Source organism: Leopardus geoffroyi, chromosome C2 (assembly GCF_018350155.1).
Source record: "Leopardus geoffroyi isolate Oge1 chromosome C2, O.geoffroyi_Oge1_pat1.0, whole genome shotgun sequence".
Taxonomy (NCBI): domain Eukaryota; kingdom Metazoa; phylum Chordata; class Mammalia; order Carnivora; family Felidae; genus Leopardus; species Leopardus geoffroyi.
In genome coordinates this window covers 58,743,674-58,767,500 of record NC_059333.1, presented here as the reverse complement: position 1 = coordinate 58,767,500, position 23,827 = coordinate 58,743,674, and the positions used below count along the sequence as shown (strand labels likewise).

The following is a 23,827-nucleotide window of genomic DNA, read 5'->3' as shown; positions in this document are numbered from 1 at the left end:
CGAAAGAGAAGGGACATATTTACGGATCCAGGAAACAAAGTTTGACACTCTTGTGTAAACACCAGGGAAGTCTGGTCTTCCACATCCATGTCCCCAGCTAACGATGCCAGTCAAAATCCATTTTCCATCACTTTTTCTTCGACAAGATAAAGGTCCACCCGAATCTCCCTACACGAGAAGATAATATAAGCATGAAGCGCATATGTCCCATGATCATCGATTTTGTCATTGATACGTCTAATGGACTGTATTCAAAACTCTCATTTCGGAAAGTTTTCACTTGGCTAATTATTACATAGTTTGGGGAAGAGTCAGGAAATAACGTGAAGCTGCTAATGTCATTCTGGAATTATTCTCCCTAAAATCAAAACACTGCATTTACTGTAAGAAACTTAAATCTTTAGGCCAAGAATATCTTTAGAATTTTCTTAAGAGCAGGGGTGGGCGCCTCGGTGTTGTGAAATGGAGCCCCGTGTTAAGCTCTGTGCTGGGCGGGGAGTCTGCTTAAGATTCTCTCCCTCTCCCTCTGCCCCTTCCCTGTTCTCTCTCTCTCTCTCTCAAGAAAATCCAAATTAATTAAAAAAAAATTTTTTTTTGTAGGGGAAACAACTCTCATATACTCCAAAGAACAAACCTCAATAGTCGTGGAAATAGCTTTAGTAGCAGCAGCAGCAGCAGTCATTGTAGTAACATAATAATGGCTAACGTTCATTTAGAGTAACGTGCCAAGCACTATGTTGGGACATTTAGCCCTGACAGCAACCTCGTGAGCCATGGCTATCTTGGGAAGTGGACCTCTGCCTCTGGGCCATGAAAATCCATGGTTAGCTGGTGATTCTGACAATGAAAGACGAAGAGGTCCTGTCTGGTTAGCCAGGCCCCACGACCCGAGGCAAAACCCTAAGGAACACCGGCCCTCAGCCTTCGCAGACAAATCGCCCCCTTTGAGAGTCCCTTCTGCTATCTCAACTCCACAAAGCAAAGACCAAAATAATTCAAAGTTTAAACACCATTCCTACAGTATCCATCCTTTAAATTATGACATCTGGGCTTAATTTTTGTAGTCTGGAGGACAGGCAAAGTTGCAACTCAGCCAGAAGCAAAGACAAAAAAGCATTCCAACTTCACCCCTGAATCCCACTCCCTAATTCTAGCTGTGATTACGTGAATTCTGACTAGTAGAGAAAGTGGGCTGTTTTTATTTTAATTGTCACCATATCAACTCTACTCAGTCTAATTTAACCTGTAAGCTCTGGTGGCCTGTGGAACAGGTCATATCAGGAAGCAGCCAAAACACAGCAGCTTTAGCATTAGAGAGAGAACGGTTCACATTCCAGCTCAGGCATTTGCTTACCAGCTGTGTGACCTTGGGTAATTTTCTCACCCTCTCTGTGCTCCAGCTTCCTCTACTGTACAATGGGCATGAAAGAATGATTTGAATGGATTTATGTAAAGGATCTAGCACAGTGCTTGCCACAAAAAAAGGAGCTCAGGAGGCAAATTCATTATTATAAGAAGATGAGTTTTTGTGGCCTGATGGCTAAGGTCGTGGAGAGACGTAGGAACGGCTGCCACCACCCTCTTCATCCTCTGACCCAGCTGTACGCTTTCTGGCAATCGTATAGCTCCATACCTGTGTAGATTGGAATCTGAGACTTAGAGAAACGTCTCTGTGAAGATGAACTCCTACTTTGCCACCTAACCAGAGGCAGACAAATGAATGGCCTCTGTCACCTCTCCTGCCCCTCTTTCCCATCCCCCAGCCTATGCATCAGTGGAGCAAGTGAATAAAACCCTGGTATGTCAGAAGGTAAGTGGCCCTTAAGGACCCTAAAACACTGCGGGCCATCGAGGGAGCGTGAGGGAGAGAGAGGGAGAACTGCTTTGTTGTTTAGTTTTCGGTTATAAGAAAATAAATCACGGCAGGGTGATAAATCCTAACCTCATTTTCTAAATGTTGCAGGAAAATACACAGGAACTAGAAAACTGAGTTTTCTAGACCTAATCATTTAACCACCTTTCCCTGATCTTAGCCAACGAGATTATAATTACTATCTGAATTAAGGGACATACCTGCCCTAGTTCTTTCCCCGTGTCACGTAAATGAAACGTGAAAGCATTTGTGGAAAGTGCAACCTCTTAGGCACAAGAAAGGTAACATGGCTTACCCTGCAGGCATCTCTCTTGCCTGACATGACGCCCGCACAGAGCATCCGCGAAGTGATGATCCCATAGGTGGAAACACAGAGCGTTTGGTCAATGAGCTCCACCTCCGCTTGCTGCAAAACAGGGGAGCCTTTATTGTCTGGAAAACACATTGGAAGTGGAAATCATGGTGATGATTACAGTTATTCAGGGTTTTATCAGACCATTTATTCACATTATCTCCTTTTATCCTCACGGCGATTCTTAACATAAATTCTTTTATACTCCCCATTTTTGCTGAGGAAGAAAGAGAGGGACTGGGCCAATGGCACACAACTAGGAGGTAACAGGGCAGGATTCTGACCCAAGGTCTGACTCCATCACCTGCGCCCCTGAACCAGGTACTTCCTGCTTTCGGTAGAACTGTGAGTCACAGCAGTTACCAATACTCGCCGGGCGAGAGGCCCACCCCTTAAGTGGAGCAACATAAACTGTTCTATGGGAGACTCCCGGGAACCATAAATCACATCAGTCTGGCTATAGCTCTTTCACTTCCTTTTTAACCTGTCTAAGATGATTCAGAAAAATAAACATGGGCACACTCACGCTTATAAAGAAAATGTCTCATGATAAGCTGGTTGAATAGACTCTTTCCTCCTGCGATACAGAATGATATCGTTGAGGCCCTGAGCACAGTCCTGATAGGTTGTAGGTGTTTGAGCCAGAGTTAGCTGCCCTCCCTCATTAGGACCCTGAGATCCCAGCAGGCTACTGCGACCACATTAACTAAATGAAGGCAGTTGAGCCCTTGAGAAGCTGCCCACAGGGCATCTTTGGAGAGTGTCAAGACAAAGCCAAGGGTAAGATCCAAGATTTGGAAATGGCTGCCTAGGAATCAGATGCGTGGGAGATAAGGGAAAGCATTAGCACTAACCTCTGGGGAGGTGCTCACAAAGCTGTGGCTTCTTCCCCTCACTACATATTCAGAATCAACCATGAAGCCTAGACCATGAAAAGCCTTGGCCAGAGCAGATGCAGGGACTTTCCTACCAGTCTGACCTTTGTGCATAATGATAAAGATGCCTGCTCCAGTGAAGGAATTGTAAAAGAGGCAGACCCTCTGTGTGGACCGATTCTAGGCTGATGTAACCTTCAGGACCGAATGTGCCATCTGGGGAGCTGAGGGAAGGCTGGTTTTCAGCCCTGACTCTCATCTACCTGGAAGGCTTACCTTTGTGAAGGACATATTTGCATAGTCCTCAAGATAGTCCTCCGTGAGTTGACACAATAGGGTGGAGGGAGGGTGGAGGTGTGGGTGTGGGTGTGGGTGTCCTTCTCTTCTTTTTTTTTTTTTTTTTCCAATATATGAAATTTATTGTCAAATTGGTTTCCATGCAACACCCAGTGCTCATCCCAAAAGGTGCCCTCCTCAATACCCATCACCCACCCTCCCCTCCCTCCCACCCCCCATCAACCCTCAGTTTGTTCTCAGTTTTTAACAGTCTCTTATGCTTTGGCTCTCTCCCACTCTAACCTCTTTTTTTTTTCTTTTCCTTCCCCTCCCCCATGGGTTTCTGTTAAGTTTCTCAGGATCCACATAAGAGTGAAACCATATGGTATCTGTCTTTCTCTGTATGGCTTATTTCACTTAGCATCACACTCTCCAGTTCCATCCACGTTGCTACAGAAGCCCATATTTCATTCTTTCTCATTGCCACGTAGTATTCCATTGTGTATATAAACCACAATTTCTTTATCCATTCATCAGTTGATGGACATTTAGGCTCTTTCCATAATTTGGCTATTGTTGAGAGTGCTGCTATAAACATTGGGGTACAAGTGCCCCTATGCATCAGTACTCCTGTATCCCTTGGGTAAATTCCTAGCAGTGCTATTGCTGAGTCATAGGGTAGGTCTATTTTTAATTTTCTGAGGAACTTCCACACTGCTTTCCAGAGCGGCTGCACCAATTTGCATTCCCACCAACAGTGCAAGAGGGTTCCCGTTTCTCCACATCCTCTCCAGCATCTATAGTCTCCTGATTTGTTCATTTTGGCCACTCTGACTGGCGTGAGGTGATACCTGAGTGTGGTTTTGATTTGTATTTCCCTGATAAGGAGTGACGCTGAACATCTTTTCATGTGCCTGTTGGCCATCCGGATGTCTTCTTTAGAGAAGTGTCTATTCATGTTTTCTGCCCATTTCTTCACTGGGTTATTTGTTTTTCGGGTGTGGAGTTTGGTGAGTTCTTTATAGATTTTGGATACCAGCCCTTTGTCCGATATGTCATTTGCAAATATCTTTTCCTTCCCACTCCGTTGGTTGCCTTTTAGTTTTGTTGGTTGTTTCCTTTGCTGTGCAGAAGCTTTTTATCTTCATAAGGTCCCAGTAATTCACTTTTGCTTTTAATTCCCTTGCCTTTGGGGATGTGTCGAGTAAGAGATTGCTACGGCTGAGGTCAGAGAGGTCTTTTCCTGCTTTCTCCTCTAGGGTTTTGATGGTTTCCTGTCTCACATTCAGGTCCTTTATCCATTTTGAGTTTATTTTTGTGAATCGTGTGAGAAAGTCTTCTTTAAGAAAAGGAATCAATTCTTTGGATGAAAGGGAACCTCAAAGTAAAGAGGAATTGCTCTTCTGTAGTGAAAAACCTAATAAACCCCTCAAAGTTTGAAAAGGGCCCATGTTATCGATCCAATCTTGCCTTGTTCATAGACCGCCCCCCTCATGAGGTGGGTCTTGCTTCTTTTGGGGATAAGGGAAGAACATCACCAAACAGGAATAGTAACACCTTCCTCCATTCTACTTCTCAGAATCATCAGGAGGCTCAAGTGAGACCATATACAAAAACCCTCTCCGTGGAGCGCCTGGGTGGCTCAGTTGGTTAAGCGTCTGACTCTTGATCTCGGCTCAGGTCGTGATCTCGTGGTTCATGGGTTCGAGCCTCACATGGAGCTCTGCACTCATGATGAGGAGCCTGCTTGGGGTTCTGTCTCTCCTCTCTCTCCCTCACCTGCTTGTGTTCTCTCTCTCTCTCTCTCTCTCTCTCAAAATAAATAAATAAACTTTATTAAAAAAAAAAAACAAAAAAACCTCTCTGTGAACCCCATAGCACTACATCAGCAAAAGTTAGTATTATCTGGAAGGGGAGGGTATGACCATTCATTCATACACACACCTGCTTCGTGCCTTCGGCCCCAGCCAGTTACCCAGCACTTCTCCCCACCACGCACTTTCTGGCCAGCAGGAGGAATGCATATTGGCTGAATGAGCTGTTTCAGGGTCTCAGGCCAGGCCGTACTGAGCTGTAGCAGGGCAATATCATAGTCGAAGGTCTGACTATTATAGTACTCATGGACCACGATTCTCTTCACCGGGGAGACAAACTTGGCATTCCCCTGCACATACATCCCAAGGTGAGCAGTCCATGGCATGGGGTCTGACAGCCTGGTGGGAAAGGAATGGAGCATGAAGTCAGTGGCTTGAAGAGCCATACATGGTTTGGATAGAAGCCATCTGCAGACAGATGAGGGCTGAGGAAAGGAGGCCTGCCTTTGAGTTCCTACTGTAGTCCCTGGCCCTGTCCACCGACATGGTGAAAAGCACAACTTTTCTCAGCCTCCCTGGTCTTCTAGTAAAAAAAGAGATGAAGTACTATGTCACAGGGGTGGTGCATGGTCTCTATATTCCAGACAATCCCCTCACTCATCCTAAGAAATTGCTAGAAATTCTGTTGTTGCCCCTGATATCTCATGAATCACACACAGGTCAAGAATGTGAGTGACTGGAATTAATTTGTGACATTCTTCCTCTTCATGCTGACAAAGGCATTTGATGGGGACAGACAGGGCCAGTAAGACAGCCATCTGGGGATCTTTTTGCCAAATTCAAATGATATGAATTCCAAAATAGTTTAGAAATCAAAGTGCTATAAGCAGGAACTTAATGAAATTCCTTCTTGTCATCTGCCAGAAGCCTTAAAGGTCACTGCTATAACTGCTCAAGCATGGCCATTCCCAAGGGGCCCCACTCTTTGTCAGCCCTTCCAGAATTTGAATTCTGAACAAATTCACCTGCACTTACCTTTAAAAACCTTCATGGTTGGTATGAGGGAAACAAGAGACAGGAGGGTTATTGTGTAGGACGACTTTCACTATCACTAATGGAATCACTGCTGTCTCTTGGCTCAACGGAATCTTTTTCTGCATGGGGGCCATTGTATATGCTGACTACAGTACATATTAATATACTCTTGTCATCTACTGTATTTAATGTAACTGGCAATAAGGCAGCAGAGGAAAGGGTCTATATCTGCAGGCAGCCTGGCCTAGAAGGAAGCAAAGCATTCTCAAGCTTCCTCTTGTATGGAAAAGCAAAGGACTGTCCACAGGTGCTTTGAAGTGACAAAAAAATACACCAGTGCCAGTTGTGGGCACCGTCCAACGTTCTGAAAAATCACTGTTTTCTACCAAACACCTCAGCCTGAGACGGAGCATCTGAGCCTGGGAGATGATTACCCACAATCCCACAGAGAAAAAGGGAGGCAGAGAGAAAAAAAAACATTGGCTCAGTTGTGATCATGTGATGTTTGGCATCACGTACTACTCACTACTCATATTGCGAGACATTGCTCATTTATCAAGTTACAATTTATTAGAGGGCCACCTGGGTGGCTCAGTTGGTTAAGTGCCTGACTTCATCTCAGGTCATGATCTCGAGGTTCATGAGTTTCAGCCTTGCATTGGGCTGTCAGGGCAGAGCCCGCTTGGGATTCTCTGCCCCCTTCTCTCTCTGCCCCACCCGTGCTCATGCGCAAGTTCTCAAGCTCGTGCTCTCTCTCTCTCTCTCTCTCTCTCTCTCTCTCAAAAATCAATAAACATTAGGGGAACCCGGGTGACTCAGTCGGTTAAGCATCCAACTTCAGCTCGGCTCATGAGCTCATGGTTTGTCAGTTCAACCCCGCATCGGGCTCTGTGCTCAGAGCCTGGAGCCTGCTTCAGATTCTGTGTCTCCCTCTCTCTGCCTCTCCCCTACTCATGCTCTGTCTCTCTTTCTCAAATATAAATAAACATTAAAAATTTTTTCTAAAAACAAATAAACATTAAAAAAATTTTAATGGGGCGCCTGGGTGGCGCAGTCGGTTGGGCGTCCGACTTCAGCCAGGTCACGATCTCGCGGTCCGTGAGTTCGAGCCCCGCGTCAGGCTCTGGGCTGATGGCTCAGAGCCTGGAGCCTGTTTCCGATTCTGTGTCTCTCTCTCTCTGCCCCTCCCCCGTTCGTGCTCTGTCTCTCTCTGTCCCAAAAATAAACGTTGAAAAAAAAATTAAAAAAAAATTTTAATGGTAAATCAAAAAAAAAATTCTTAGAAATGTTTTCTTGTCTTGCAGAACACTTGCAGAGCAAGTTACCCGCCATCCAAGGTTTTACTGTATTTGGTCTTCATCTCATTTTGGCACAGAACTAAAAACCCTTGGAGTTTCCTAACTGACTAGAGTCACAAAGCTGTCTTTTGTTACGCTGTTACGTTAATGAGTGACTTTTGGACCCCACCTTAAGGCTGGGGGCTGGTTGCCAGGAGAACCAACACTGTGATTGAGGGTTGGAGCTGTCAGTCCCACTTGCTGACCTCTGAGGAGGGGAGAGGAGCTGGAGGTTGAATCCATCGCCAATGGCCAACGATTTAGTCAATCGTGCCTTTGTAATGAAGCCTCTATAAACACCCAAAAGGAGCTTCCGGGTTGGTGAACACGTGGAGATTCAGGGAGAGCGGTGCACCTGGAATGGGCATGAAAGCTCCTTGCCCTTTCCCTAAACCTTGCCCTGTGCCTCTCTTCCAATCTGCTTATTCCTGAATTATACCCTTTTACAATAAAGCAGTGATCTAGAAAGTAAAATGTTCCTCTGAGTTCTATGAACTGCTCTAGCAAATCAATCAGAGGAACGGATGGTTGGAGTCACCAATCTATAGCCAGTGGGCCAGAAGGATTGGTGACAACCTGGCTTACCACTGGCTGAAGTAGGGAAGGAAGGACAGTCTTCCAGGTCCTACCAGGTTTAATCTGACCCTATCTAACACGTAGATAGGGTCAAACTTGAGTCAAATTGTAAGACAGTCAACTGGGGTCAGAGAATTGCTTGGTGGTGTGGGAACCCTCCTGCCAACCACCACATTGGAAATTGGGTGCAGAATCTTTACTGTTCCACTCTAAATACAAGTCCGGTGCCCATTCCCCACTCCTACACACACACACACACACACACACACACACACACACACCATTTGAACTGATGGAATGTCTCCAAGGGCAGCTTCCTTCCACAACTTGAGGGCAGATGCGTGGTCTGTGATGAGAGAGGGTGCCATGATAGAGTAAGAATTGAGATACCCTACCTGTTTCCATGGAAACAATGGGCCGCAGAAAGAAGCCACTCCCTGGAGATGACTGAGGCTCCGCAGAAGGCAGATCCCACAAAGTGGAGGCTGACCTGCCAAGGCCAACCCCCTTCCTGGGTGTCGGTTCCCCCAATGATGCGGTGGTGGGTGGAGAGACTCCTGCTGCAGCCTTTAGGAAAGAAGGCTCACATGATTTTAAAGCAGACTTGGAAGAAATACTGGAAACTAATCCAGGTTTCGAGCTACATTGGGAACTGACATACCAGGCAAGCAACTTGAAACCTCTTGTTTATCTAGAGAAAAGGCACCAATAAACCACTCGCTCCGAAAACAGGCCAGGACCGAGAGTCTCCATATAATAAAGCGCATGACAGGAGGAGGGGACTTGTTAGCAACAGATGCCCTGATATGAACAGTAGCTTTTTATTAGAGAGGAAAAGATTAGTTTGAAAAGCAATAGAATTTGAGAGCGTCTTTGGAGTGGTGCTGATTTGAGAGGAAGCATTTGAGAGAGAATTTCTAAGTCCAAGACAAATGAAAACGTACTAAGAAAAACTAGTTATCAGAGCAATTATTTTCCAGTGTAAATAGTATTGATAACAATGCATAGTTAACAAGTTACCACCTGGACAATTAGAGACCACATAATAACATGTGGCAGATTACAGTTCTCAGGTGATAGTTAAAGAAAGAAGCAGCCCTTGGCATTGATCATAACATAAGGCCTAAATAACAGTCATCTGCTGTGTTCCCATATCTATATCTTTTCTAATGGATTTTTTTTTTTATTTAGGAACTTCTCCCTTAATTAGAATTATTAAAATGTGAAAGTTCTCATTACCAACATCAGGTGCTTTAATGCTTGTTATCAAAAAAGCAGATAGAGGGGCGCCTGGGTGGCGCAGTCGGTTAAGCGTCCGACTTCAGCCAGGTCACGATCTCGCAATCTGTGAGTTCGAGCCCCGCGTCGGGCTCTGGGCTGATGGCTCAGAGCCTGGAGCCTGTTTCCGATTCTGTGTCTCCCTCTCTCTCTGCCCCTCCCCCGTTCATGCTCTGTCTCTCTCTGTCCCAAAAATAAATAAACGTTGAAAAAAAAAAAAAAAAGCAGATAGAATCCATTCTAGAACTTTTTTTAGCTTATTTATTTATTTAGAGAGTATGTGAGAGAGCATTTGCGAGTGGGGCAGGGACAGTGGTGGGGAGAGAGAGAGAGAGAGAGAGAGAGAGAGAGAGAGAGAGAATCCCAAGCAGGCTATGTGCTGTCTGTGCAGAGCCTGATGTGGGGCTCGATCCCACAAACCGTGAGATCATGACCTGAGCCAAAATCAAGAGTCTGAGGCTTCGCTGACTAAGCCACCTAGGCACCCCCAGAATTTTTAATTTTGAGAAACCATTTCAGATGCAGTTCACCAATATTTACTATTCTTCCCTGAACCCAGGGCAACTTTTGCCAGGGCGATTTACACTAAGAAGGGAATGCAAATGAAAAACTGGTGAACTGAGGAAGGAATACAGGGAGTCAGAAGGAACATATTTCTACTCACTGCAGCCTTGTTCATCGCTTCCGTCTGGGCAGTCCACAGTCCCATCACATTGTGCGTTTTGTTTCCTAAAGCAAATATCATTGCCACACTTAAAAGTTCTGTTGTTACATGGAATGCCTAAAAAATGAACAGAAGAGGGAAGAAGTTTTTCCTGCCCAGAAACAGACTTGAGTGAATGACACTCAGCTCCATCCTGCAAGAGTGGTGTAGACATAGCATCGGTATTTGCTGCTCCGGGAAACCTGGCTGAGGGCGATGCAGCAACCCTAACAGTGACCAGTCCCCTCACCTCAGTAGAAGAAGGCAGGTGCACCTGTTGAGAAGCAATCAGATGGTCTCTCCTTTCTTCCACTAGAGGTGAGATGAAAAGAAGTTCGCTATATCGGTAGCTTTAGGCCACGGCCTCTTTGCTATTAATTATTTTGTCTTGGGGCGCTTGGGTGGCTCAATCGGTTGAGCATCTGACATCAGCTCAGGTCATGATCTCATGTTTCATGGGTTCAAGTCCTGCGTCGGGCTCTGTGCTGACAGCTCAGAGCCCGGAGCCTGCTTCAGATTCTGTGTCTCCCTCTCACACTCTGCCCCTCCCCCGCTTGCACTCTGTCTCTCTCTCTCAAACATAAATATTAAGAAAAAAAAGTTACTTTGTTTTGTACTCCAAGAAAAGTTTGAACAAAAATCAATACCATATTCGATCCTTTTATACCAGTAGGTGGGGGGAAATGGGCGGGCTCTATGAATCACAGCACATTTATTCACATCCCCCGTGGTATGTGTTTCTGTAGGGGCTAGAACAGGACATGTCCTATCATGGTATCTGGCAAGTCCCACCATATCACATCCTCAGGATCTGTTAGTCCCGAACAGCATTAAAAGCAAGTAAGCAATGAAAATCTTCCAGTATTCACATGGACACATACACACACAATACACATACTCCACCCAAGTTAGAGTGACCAACTGTTTGTCCCCTTTTTCCTGGGGCCAAGAGGATTCCTCGGGAACAGGGGAAGTCCTGGGAAAACCAGGGCAAGTCAATTGCCCAACCCTGCAGAGGTATTTCGGTTCTGACTTAGAAGAGCGTACAGGAAACACATCAAAGTGCAGAGGACGCTCCCTCACTTTGAGTGCAGTTCTGCTCATCCCGGCCATCCTCACAGTCCCTGAAGCCGTCACAGACCAGAGGGCCATGCTGCCTGAGGGAGCTGGTGTTGCAAGCAGGTTTAAGAGTCACTGGAATGAGAACAGACAGAAAGCTCATGAGCCTGAAACATCAGCCGGCCTCTGAGACCCAGCAGCGCCCCTCCGACGCGGCAGATGGTTAAGATGACTTACATAAAATAAAAAGCGTGTTTTCATCAAACTGACACCTGCATGAGAAAAGCAGAGGTTGAAACTGCTTTGAGTTTGTCAAATTGGATTTTTGCTTTTGCATAAATGTATTAAACTCTGGCAATTTGTTTACCTAATTACAATTAAATGCATCGTGAGATTTTCTTTGAAGGAAAACAAAAAGTCATAAGCTGTTATCTAAATGGAACTTCTCTACCTTTCTAAACAAAATGGGAGTGTCCTTAGATTGAGGGTTTTTGTTGTGTTCATCTCTGCACCTCAAGTCCCTGAGTACAAAGTAGGTGCTCATTAAAGGTTTGCTACCTAGATTAACAAATGTGAGATCTTAAAAGACTGTGTGTAAGGAAAACTTTTGTTAAAATCATTTTGCCCTGGGGCACCTGGGTGGCTCAGTCAGTTGAGCATCTGACTTTTGATTTCCATCGTTGATTTTGGCTCAGGTCATGACTGGGGAGTCATGAGCGTCGAGCCTGCTTAAGATTCTTGCTCTCTCTCTCTCTCTCTCTCTCTAACCCTCCCCTGCTCATGCTTTCTCTTGCTGTCTCTAAAATTAAAAACAAAAAAACTGATTTTGCCCCAAGCAATCCATTTCCTGGATTAGGAAACAGCATTGTAAATTTACCACAATTGTTCTTTGGAATATTTTCATGAACTGCCTTTGGACAAGTGACAGGCACAGTTATATTAGCAAGCACTCTTTGAAGGTATGATTCCTTAGACATTTCTGGTTTTGTGAAAAGTGATCATTTTTGTTATCTGCTCCTGTTTCTCCAGCAGCATCTCTTGTTGGGGGCCGAGGGTAGCAAAGGTTGGATATTGCTACCCTGAAATAGCTCACTGAGCTTCTGGGAGTACTTAGCTGACTCCTAGAGAATGGTTTCCAAAATGGCACAATGATAATCATTGCGATTATTATGATAATCACATGTGATAAATGATTACCAGAAACAGTCCTTCTTATAAAGTAACAATAATCACTTTTGTTTGGAGCATCATAGCAGGAAATGATAATAGTGTAAAAAATACCAGCAACCTCAGTCACTGTATAATGGCCAGTATTTATTTTCTTAAACAACAGAAAATGCAGTAGATTGAAAAGTTCAATGAGCCATAAGTTAAGAGATTTTTATTCTGTTTTGCCAAAAACAAAATAAAGGTGTGGAACCATAGGTTATTTTTCATGACTAGAATTGTTTTCAGTTAGTTATGTCATATTAACTATAACATTTCTCCAAGAATATGAAAGAAATTAAATAGCTTCACCATCACAATTGTATTTGAATTAAACTCTGGATCTTTAGGAGAAAGTGTTGCCAATGGTGTCATATGGTCCAGTGGACTATCCTCCCCATATCACTCCCTGAAACCAGAGGTAGACTCAAGAATGATGTGCAAATAGTAATGAAAAACCAGAAGGAGAATCTCTGTCCAAAATAAGAATATCCAATACCCCACCCTTTAGTCATTGCAGATGCAATGTTGATGCAAACTACACTGGTAATTATAGCAATAATAATAATTCTTTCATTCACAATAACTATGTTCCATAAATGAACATGCTCAAGGAGTTTACTCTCTGCAGATTCTGAGCTTCTCTCTAGATAAAAGATCTATTCTTTAAAATAGGATAGTTAGTTTAAGATTGTGGTTGGTTGCATTATTAGCCACAAATTCTCACTCCCTGTGGTAGTATTATACACTCCCAATCCTTGCCATGCCCCCAGAGTGTGCAGTATAAACTTCCCTGACCCTTGACTATGGCTTAGCTATATGACTCACTTTGACTGATGGAATATAACGTAAGTGATGGTGTGCCAATTCCAAGCCCAGAACCTAAGAAGAACCACGCATTTTTGCACGCCCTTCCTTTACCTCTACCCTGCCATGGCTAGCCCAACAGTTCAACGAGGAAAAGAGCATAAGGAGTAGACCTGACCCCAACCTGGAAAGAACCATGTTTATGGGGATCTGCTGCTTAAAGCAGAGCCACCCAGCTGAGCCCAGGCTAGATGTGTCATATCTTAAACAACCCTTGGATGCATGGCCCAGAATAAATGATTGTTGTAAGCCACTGAGTTTTGGGGTCGCTTGTTATGCAGCAATAGATAACAGCTACAAAGACCCATGAAATATGCTAGTAGATACCATGGCCCAGAAAAGTTATTTCTTCATAAGAAAGCCATAGTAAATTTTGAATACCCACCACAGAAAAGCTCATCACTTTCATCAAAGCAGTCATTTACTCCATCACATCGCTGGGTCTGAGGGACACACAAACCAGAGGAGCATCTAAAAGATCCAACAGGACAGGCTAGAGATGATAAAACACAGAAAATCTTGTGTGAGTCCCTAAAAGTCATCAGACCACACTAAAAAAGAACGACGACGTGTTAGGTGATCAAGGAACTGGCAATATAGTGATAGTAATTACACAATTGCTCCATCAGATCAAGCTATAGGTGGTAACTGAAAGACGAAAAAGGTGAATTTAGGAGAGCAAAGAAAGTAAACTAACCCACCAGAAGCTCTGAGTCGGCATTGCATCCAGGTCACATGTACAATCAAACTTCTACTACCTCTTTCATTGACTCAGCAAACCAGCTTTGTCATTGACTTGGAGAAAGTGAAAGCTGGAAGATACGTTAGAGAGTCCAGCATGCTTGATGCGCAGTCTTTAGACTCCCCAGGGAATTATAAATGGCCTTCTGGTGCCTCTGAGTCCCGTACAATCAGATGCATTACTCTGAGGAGTCTGCTTTTAATTCCATTATCAAGCGACTTCTGTCCTCAAATATAGTAGTAACCACTGATCTTAGACACATGGACCCACAGAGATTAGCGACTGTCCTTAAAACTCAGGACTCCTGCCTTCTACCTCCCACTCCACTTCAACCAGGCTACTCATCAAAGATCCATTCCCTGCCTGATAAATCCTGGGCTTATAGCTAAATATATTAGGAACAATAAATCCTTCTTCATTGCTATGGTCTGAATGTTTGTGGTCCCCACAAATTCATATGTTGATAACCCAGTGTCCATTGTGATGATATTAGGAAGTAGGGCCTTAGGGAGGCGATTAAGTGATGAAGGCAGAGGCCTCATGAATAAGATGAATGCCTTTATAAAAGAGGCCCCACAGAGCTCCCACACTGCTTCCGCACATGAGGATACAAGTCTGTGACCCAAAGACAGCCTTCACCTGACCATGCTGGCATCTTGATCTCAGATTTCCAGCCTCCAGAACTGTAAGAAATAAGTTTCTGTTTTTTACAAGCTATCCAGTCTGTGGTAGAATAACCCAAATTGACGAAGACACTCCCCTTGGGCAAAAGAATGGGGAAAAATGCATGGGCAGGTCGACCACTATCTCACTGGCACAAGATGGAGAGTTTCTAGAAAATATTCATGGTTTGGGGCACCTGGGTGGCTCAGTAGGTTAAGCGTCTGACTTTAGTTCAGGTCATGATCTCGAGGTCCGTGAGTTCGAGCCCTGCGTCAGGCTCTGTGCTGACAGCTCAGAGCCTGGAGCCTGCTTCAGATTCTGTGTCTCTTCTCTCTCTGCCCCTCTCCCACTCACGTTCTGTCTCTCAAAAATAAATAAATGTTTTTTTAAAAAATTACAAAACATATATATTCATAGTTTGAAGAAACAATTAAAAGTAAGATGGCTCATGAGGCACCTGGGTGGCCCCATGGGTTAAGCGCCCAACTTCAGCTCAGGCCGTGATCTCGCAGTTCACAAGTTCGAGCCTTGCATGTTGATAGCTCAGAGCCTAGAGCCTGCTTCAGATTCTGTGTCTCCCTCTTTCTCTGCCTCTCCCCTGCTCATGCTCTCTCTCTCTCTCTCTCAAAAATAAATAAACATTGAAAATTAAAATAGATAAAATGGCTCACTATTCACCTAAATTCTTGCTGAAAATTGTAATATTCTGATATTCAGAAATGTAATACTTCAGATCCAGAAGCAGGTATATTGGCAAAGAAGAAAGGTTCTAAATGAGCTTTCTGTCAGTCTTATCCTCATGGCCTTCTAAATGGTCAGCCCTTACTTGCCCCCTTTTAAAATGGGTGGAGAGGGGCGCCTGGGTGGCGTAGTCGGTTAAGCGTCCGACTTCAGCCAGGTCACGATCTCGCGGTCCGTGAGTTCGAGCCCTGCGTGGGGCTCTGGGCTGATGGCTCAGAGCCTGGAGCCTGTTTCCGATTCTGTGTCTCCCTCTCTCTCCGCCCCTCCCCCGTTCATGCTCTGTCTCTCTCTGTCCCAAAAATAAATAAACGTTGAAAAAAAAAAAATTAAAAAAAAAAATAAATAAAATGGGTGGAGAATTTCCTGAGTCAATATCTACTCTCTCCAGCTCTAAAGACTTCCCTCAAACACTGCTTTTCCTACTGACCACTTCCTGGCTACTGTTCCAGTGGTTCTCTCGGTGTGAAGGGCAACATTTTGAGGGCTGATCAGCTGTCCGTATGGGTCATGGGCCAAAGTGAGTCACAACAGTTGCCCTGTGATCCACCAAATGTTTTATAAACATCATATTTACAAAGATTTATGAATAGCAAAAATAATAAATCAAGAAATGGATTTGTTCCCGTTTGAAAAAAGGAGGAGGGGTGCTCCTGGGTGGCTCATTCGGTTGAGTTTCTGGCTCTTGATTTTGGCTCTGGTCATGATCTTACAGTCTGTGAATTTGAGCCCCACATGGGTCTCTTTGTTGACGACGCAGAGCCTGCTTGGAATTCTCTCTCTCCTTTCTCTCTATCTGCCCCTCCCCTGCTTGTGTGCGCATGTGCTCTCTCTCTCTCTCTCTCTCTCACTCAAAATAAATAAACATTAAAAAAAAAGAGATGAGCTTGTCTCATATTTCAAAAATTATGTAAGAAACTATTTTTCAATTGTAACAAATAATTCTATTATTTCTTCTATAATTTAAACTGTAGCAATAATAAATACAGAATTTATTATAACAGAATTATATAACACATATTTATATTTATTTATGTATTATTATAAAATTTAATAGTAAATAGCAGAAATAAATCCACTTTTAAAGTTTATTGATTGATTGATTGATTGATAGATTGATTTTGAGAGAAAGAGAGAGTGAGTGGGAGAGGGGCAGAGAGAGAATCCCAAGCAGGCTCCACACTGTCAGTGCAGAACCTGACATGGGGCTCGGCCCCATGACCCATTAGATCATGACCTGAGCTGAAGTCGGACACTTACCCACCCAAGCGCCCCATAAATAAATCAGTTTTTATTCCATAATTTCTCAAGTTTTAGAGTTATAAAGTATTAGCCTCTGTTTAACCATGTACTAAGATTTTTCTAAAGAGCCAATCCCAGGCTTACGTTGACTAATGTTGTAACTGCCATATTCCACCAACAGTGGCTTGTCGGAAAGCCTTGAACTGCAGTGCAGCTGAATGTGAGCGAGCGAGCTGGGCACTCGGAAAATCGTCTGGTGATCCATGTAGGAGCCACAGTACCTGAGGAGACAAGAGTCAGGGAAGAGGGTCTGCCAGCTGCATTCCCACTGACCGCAAACTCACTGATACTTTGGTACTTGGGGCTTCGTAAGCAGAGATGCTTATGGCAGAGCTAACAGTAGTTGTCCATTCTATCTAAGTCTCTGTGATTGGGTAACTTCTGTCCCCTCGATTTTCTACTCTGCTAAATACAGCTGCGGTACTATTGACTGCTACCTGTTGTTTTGCTCACAAACACTTATAAACAGAAGAAGTATGGGTCTTCTCTTTTTTCTGCATAAATAACCATGTAACAGTAAGAAGTGCCTGCTTCTGCCCACAAACCTACCTATAGAGCAGAGTGGAATCCATGAGCTGAGGCTGAAAATATGCAAAGAATCCCAGAAACACTTAAAGTAAAGCACATGCAATATTTTTTCAAACTAAAGTGAAAACTGAGGTGCGCTCTGAGGCTTGTCGTTGGCAAAATTTCAAAGTAGTAATGTCTGGCTGCAATATTTCCTTACCTTGACTTTTCTTACCTTTTGTCCTAAGAGGAAATGTCTCTCCTGTTAGGAATTCTAATTATATGAACACTGTGGTTAGTAGAACATGAAATATTATTACCCTGGGGGCCTATGATAAGTTAGATCTTTGCCCTGTGTAGGCAAAGTTCTTTCCAGGGTGAAACCTGCAAAGTCGCAAAGGGAAACAGCAAACACACGGGTTGAGGAGTGGAATCTGTGAATGCCAATCACTCCTAGCTGCCACAACACGTGGGAACCACAAAAGTTCCAGGGATCAGACACTGGCATTCTGCGGGAGGACCACAGAGGTAACCCATGACTTTAAGGTTCAAAAGAGGAAAGTATTCATTTATATTTCAGGAAGAATCTTTTGCAGTTAGTTAAATTTCAGGCCCTGATGGGCTGGTAGACTAGCTCCTGGAACAGAGGAAGAGATAACAGCCATAGGTAGGTGGTCACTTTGCCAAATGGGAGCCAGGCTCTGAGAGGCACCTGGCATCCACATTAACCTTTTGGGGCCAGATTCTACTCCAGCTGGTCATCTTGGGATCAGATTCCTGTGTTCTGAAAACATGATTATTGTTATTGGTGTCTCTTAGTGATTTTATTTGTGCTCTCCATTAGCATTTACTAGAGCTTTCTCGCGAAGATCAATCTTACCGGGATGTTAAGGAGGAGTCAAGGACTCTTTGAACACATGTTTTGGCTGGAGTTTAGAGAGGAACAGTACGGAATGGAGCACAGTGGTAGCTAAGGGAACAAAAGTTAACAACAACAACAAAAAAAGTGAGAAATTGGAGAAACCCAACAAGAGTCAGTTTACAGGTATAGGCACATGACAGGTAAGAAAACCAAGAAGTAAATAAGTGAAGTAACGTGTTAAAGTTCGAAATAGCAAGAAAGTGGAAGCAGGATTAGGACACAAATCCCCCTGGTATTAAATCTAAAGATTAACCCTCCCAAGTTTTCTTCATAACTGTCTTGACATTTTTGGGTTGTACTGTTCTGTCCATTTTCTTTTGCTTTGTTTTTTGCTTTTGTTTCTTGTTTGTTTTTACTTTTGCATTTAAGACCATTACATATGATTTTGTTTTGCTTGGAAAAATAAATAAATAAATAAACCCTGGTACTTTCTAGTGCACCAACAGCTTTCCCTTCGTGAACTTTGCTCTGCAAAACTTCATCGAAAGGACATCCATTCCTTTAGGGTCATACGTTGCATTGTAGCTGCCCTGAGCGGCTACACCCTATTCCCACGTTCTCTGAACTCACAATCACTGGGCATCCTGGTGGCGGCATTACTTTTTTCTGCTTCCCCTTTACAAACCCAATGCCTTTAGGCAACTTTTCAGCAAGGTCGTCAGAAGTTAGTTCAATTACAGCCTTTCCTTTTTAGATGAAAAGAACTGATAATGGGAAGGGCTGGCATTTTAAATCCTAAGGGTGCAACTAACATCAAAAGAATCTGATAGGATTTCAGCCAGCCAAACTTCAGTCAGACTGAAGAGCCAGCCCTTCAGGGAAAGTATTTAAGCAGAGAGAGTTCCTGATTCTGATTCCTTGTTAGAAAATCCTGCTCATACTTTGACAGCAACCCTTCCTAGGTGGTAGCAGTTGTTACTTAGAAGGAAAAAAAAATAGTATCTAGTTCTGAATTATAGCTCTATCTTACGCATACAACTTTATAAAAGATTTGTAAAGAGTTGTTTTTTCAACCTCTATCTAATTAAGTATCAAAATGCAGCATTCATAAAATTTGGTGGGGGGGGGGGCACATTCTATAGTATTTATCCATCCAAAGTAATTTCCAAGGCAATTTTTTTTTGACACGCGATGTTGCAATAGTTTCAGGTGTATAACATAGTGATTCAACAACTCTATCCCAAACAATCTCACTCATCATAATAATGACTAATATTTTCTTTTGGTGTGTGGTATGCATTATCTCATTGAATCCTTACCAAAAAAATCCCACCTTAACAAGTAAGAATTATTACCTCATTTACATACTGGAAATCAAAGAGGTTAAGTAATTTGTCCTAGTTAATATAGGTACTAAATTACAGAGCTCAAATTTGAACCCAGGTTTTCTGTCTCCTGCACAACAGACCCTGATTCAAAATCATTTCCAATAGGAATACAAGGCACATCTAATAATAGTCCAAGAATACTCTTAAATCAGATAGGATATATTCCAGTGAAGGCAGAACCTATGACTGCATAGCACATAATCCGAGAGTCTAAAGGAAATGAAAGAAGGCGGTTCAGGAAAATCATTTAGAAAAGGAAAGTTTCATTCATGGATTAACAGTGAGCAAAGAATTAGCAGGCAAATCCCTTAGGCTAACCTCATAAAAATTCTTCCTTCAAAGTAAACTTAGAAGCTATTCTGCTGCAAAGACAGGACATTCTCTATTTTTAAATACAAGACCTAGCACAACTTTAGAAGCAAATAAACAATAAAAATAACTAAGACGCAAATTAAGGGTGAGAGTGAGGAGATCCTGGGTCAGTTCGGGGAGCTCAGACACCTTGATTTCTCTAATCAGCCTCAACCCATGCGCCAGGATACAGCCAGACTGACCCAACCTGTCCTACTGCACACAATTGGCTAAAGGTTTTTAATTTTTGTATCACCAGGACTCCTATTTACTATTTCCTCCAGGGCTCCACGGTTTGAAAGACTTTATCTGCCAAGCTATTTTTGTAAAGTATAGAGGGTGCACACCCATAGCCCAGCAGCAAAGAGCAGTGGCCCAGCCAGGAGTTGGGAGCCATAAGACATGGATTTGAATCCTGGCTTAATCACATATGAGCTGAGTGACCTTGAGCAAGTTATTTAACTCCTGTATCCCTCAATTTCCCTCTCTGTAAATCGTTAAGTGCAAACTCTTCGGGGACAAGGGATCCAAGGCTTTGAACCTTTAGGTGAGGCCTTTCATCAGATTCTTTACATATGGAACCCACTTACATTTGTTCATTAATTTCCCACCATCCATGGTCACAGCCTTTCACGCTCTTCTTGGTTATTGAATAATTATGGAATTTCAGTGCTACGCCAAGTGTTGATAAGGAAGTCTGTGAAAAACAAACATTAAGTCAGAAAAATGTTTCAACTGAAGGATATGTTTCAGGCTAAGTTTCCTCACTCAGAACTCATTCCCTCAGCTTGCCGCTTTTAGGGCATTTTATTCTTTGTGCCCTATTATGATACGAGAAGATAGGATTCCATAGGCAGAGAGGGAAAGATGAGGATCTGAGGTCCCTGGGTGGGGAAAAACACCTATTTTGGAACAGTGCTGGGAGTGTCTGACCACAGCAAACCCCCAGGCCATAAGGTTCCTCTTAAGAATATAACAGAGACCACCTACTGGTCCTCAGGTTTCCCCTCTGGAATTTGACGGAAGACCTAAATATGGCCACAGACCACCCTTCGTACAACGGAAATGAGCCAATCAGGAATGGACAACCCAGCACCTAGAGTTATCCAGCCAATAAGTGTAGAACCTGAGAAGGAACAAGGGAGAGGGGAAGGGGCAGGGCTGACCAGAACCTTATGAAACAAGAACCCTTGCCTATAGTGCTCGGACATTCACTTTCGAATGTCCCCTCTCTGTGAAGGGGAGACGTACTATTCCTCCTTTCGAATCTTATATTCTAATAAACTTTTGCCTGCTGTTCCTTTTGTGTCCACCTCTTCATTTTCCAAGTGGAGAGACAATGAATCCCGGGTATTACGGGAAAAAAACCCTACAACACTATGACCTTTGGTGGGACAGACCAGTACCTCCCCTACCCTGCAACAAACCAGAATGAGGAGAGCATAATAGAGAGGGAAATGGGTGGCCCAGTGCTAGGGAGCTGCTCTAAGGCCCCAGTTTTGAGTGAGCTGGGTAACATGGGACATATTAGATTATCTCTAGGTGTCAGTTTCCTCCTTGTAAATGAGCTTAACTTTGAAAACACCCACTTGTTAATGAATGCACACAGTTTCCTCCTTCAGTAACAATGACATAGTTCCTTTAAAGCACTATTCAGATTATTTAGATAACAGAGAAGTGAATCAGCATCCTCTTCATATTAAACCTGGGTATTCCTGAAGGCAGTTACTAAATCACTCCCAGGTCTGCTGAGACCAGATCAAACAAGAAAGAGGCTGCCCAAACGGCACACACCCACGTGAGTGTGCATGCGTGTGCACACACACATCCGACCTTTTTATGACATTGTATGACGTATACATACATTGTGTTATGTCACGATTTTAGTTTTTCAGTTTTTTAAATCTATTTTTTTTTTAATGTTTATTTTTGAGACACAGAGAGAGAGAGAGACAGAAGGCAAGCAGGGGAGGGGCAGAGAGAGAGGGAGACACAGAATCCGAAGCAGGCTCCAGGCCTGCCGAGCTGTCAGCACAGAGCCCTACATCGGGCTCATGACCCCAGACGAGATCATGACCCCAGCCAAAGTGAAACGTTTAGCCAACTGAGCCACCCAGGGACGCCTCCTTTTTTTTTTTTTTTTTTTAAGAAATTAATTTTAACCGATTTTTATTGCTGTGACATTTAGTGTTGTAGTGCTGTCATTTGTATTTGTGATGTATTTGATGTTACAATGTCTTTGTTGTATGTACTTCTTTCTAACATGTATTTAAATACTGTAGCCCTCATCCCTCAACCTATCTTGCAGAGAAAATGATTCAGGCTATTTGTTTACTTATTTATTTATTTAAATTAAGTAATCTCTACACCCAACGTGGGGCCCCAACTCAGGACCTTGAAACCAAGAATTGCACGCTCCATCAACTGAGCCAGCCAGGCGCCCCTGTGTCTCTCATTTAAACAACACGACGACACAGGAAGGAAGTAGGAGTCCTATTTTATGGAAGAAGTCAAGACTAACCAAAAATAAGTGACATTCCCGATGTTACCCTGCATTTCTCTGAAGGCCGCTTTTTCTCAATGTATCACGCCACCTGGAACCCTGACAGTGAGGGCTCAAGGGGAACGGGACGGTCTTATGTGCAGTGAACGCCAAGGGCTCCTGAGAACATACATCGATTTATCCCCCCAGTCTTGTCCTCTTACTGTTTCTTCACATTAAAAATAAATAGATGTCAACTAAGAGATAATAAATATCTAGAGTAATCAGTGTAATTTTCTAGCGTAAGAATATATTCCAATGTAGCCCTCCACAAGAAGGTTACATGGGCATTTTCACTCTGTTCCATCGCTCCAAAGTAAAATAGATTTATATGCGCTCCCCAATCTCCAAAGCCTCTCCACGGAGAAAGGAAGTAAGTCTCCTTGCACACCAGGTTCCACTGACACAGAATTGCACACAAGTCTACACGTGAGCCCAGACTGACCAAGAGGCATTACTGATATTATCCAGCTTGACAAGTGGGGTAAAGCAGGGCAGTTCCAAAAAAACACCGTGAGCTCTTTTGCTCAACAAATGGACAAAAATTAAAAACTGCTGGGGCGCCTGGGTGGCTCAGTCGGTTGGGCGTCCGACTTCGGCTCAGGTCATGATCTCGCGGTCCGTGGGTTCGAGCCCCGCATCGGACTCTGTGCTGACAGCTCAGAGCCTGGAGCCTGTTTCAGATTCTGTGTCTCCCTCTCTCTCTGACCTTCCCCCATTCATGCTCTGTCCCTCTCTGTCTCAAAAATGAATAAACGTTAAAAAAAATTAAAAAAAAAAAAACCTGCTAAGTATGCTATTTCCTTCTGTGTCCTGTATTCTCTGTTCCCACTGCCCAACCCACACCTTTGCTTTGGGAACTTTTACCAAAAAAGGGGAGAAAGTCTCCTGATTTGGACCTGCTGTGTTGAAATATTTCTCTAGCCAGTGACAGCGACAGGATGCAGGATGTGCTTTATCCTTATCACTTCTCACTCGCCAGTGGTTCTATACATACAACTCAACCCATCTCCCACTGGCACTGGGAACTTCCGTGGTTAGATGCTTGCCACAGAAGCAGGGAAGAGGGATTCATCTCTGGGGAATCCCACCTATTTCCTAAGTGATAGGAGGAGGTGAATTTACATGGCCCACAGTATATTGCTTATGTGGGATGCATCTAAATTGGTGGGTGCTAGGCTGATGGCATCGGTTATATAACAATTCAAAACCCCACTCCACATTTTTCTTCTAAGATTCCATAGCAAAATGCATTCGTTGAAAAACAAAAAGAAGGAAAACAGAAAGGTAAACACTCAATTAAGTGATTGTTATGAAACAGGGAAGCTGAACATCTTTAGGAACCCAGGAAAGGAGGGGGTGCTGAATTTACTTAATGGAGGGGCACATGATTCCTTTTAATGCTGCCTGGGTCACTTTCTATTTGAGTAACCTCTGGCAAATGGCTTGCCCCCAGTTCTATTGCCTTATCTATAAAATGT

At 43.6% G+C, this 23,827-nt stretch overlaps 1 protein-coding gene across 1 annotated transcript in view; it reads right to left on the bottom strand.

Moving 5' to 3' along the window:
* Window positions 1-23,827, bottom strand: part of TMPRSS7 (transmembrane serine protease 7) — a 42,352-nt gene that overhangs the window by 88 nt on the left and 18,437 nt on the right. The window contains exons 10-18 of the mRNA XM_045500977.1: window positions 20,395-20,501; window positions 16,781-16,917; window positions 13,637-13,744; window positions 11,203-11,313; window positions 10,081-10,197; window positions 8,534-8,705; window positions 5,321-5,589; window positions 2,169-2,305; window positions 1-168 (exon numbers count right to left, since the gene is read on the bottom strand). The exon at window positions 1-168 is cut by the window's left edge and continues 88 nt beyond it. Of these exons, the coding sequence (XP_045356933.1) occupies window positions 1-168; window positions 2,169-2,305; window positions 5,321-5,589; window positions 8,534-8,705; window positions 10,081-10,197; window positions 11,203-11,313; window positions 13,637-13,744; window positions 16,781-16,917; window positions 20,395-20,501 (1,326 nt within the window). The remainder of the gene's footprint in view (window positions 169-2,168; window positions 2,306-5,320; window positions 5,590-8,533; window positions 8,706-10,080; window positions 10,198-11,202; window positions 11,314-13,636; window positions 13,745-16,780; window positions 16,918-20,394; window positions 20,502-23,827) is intronic.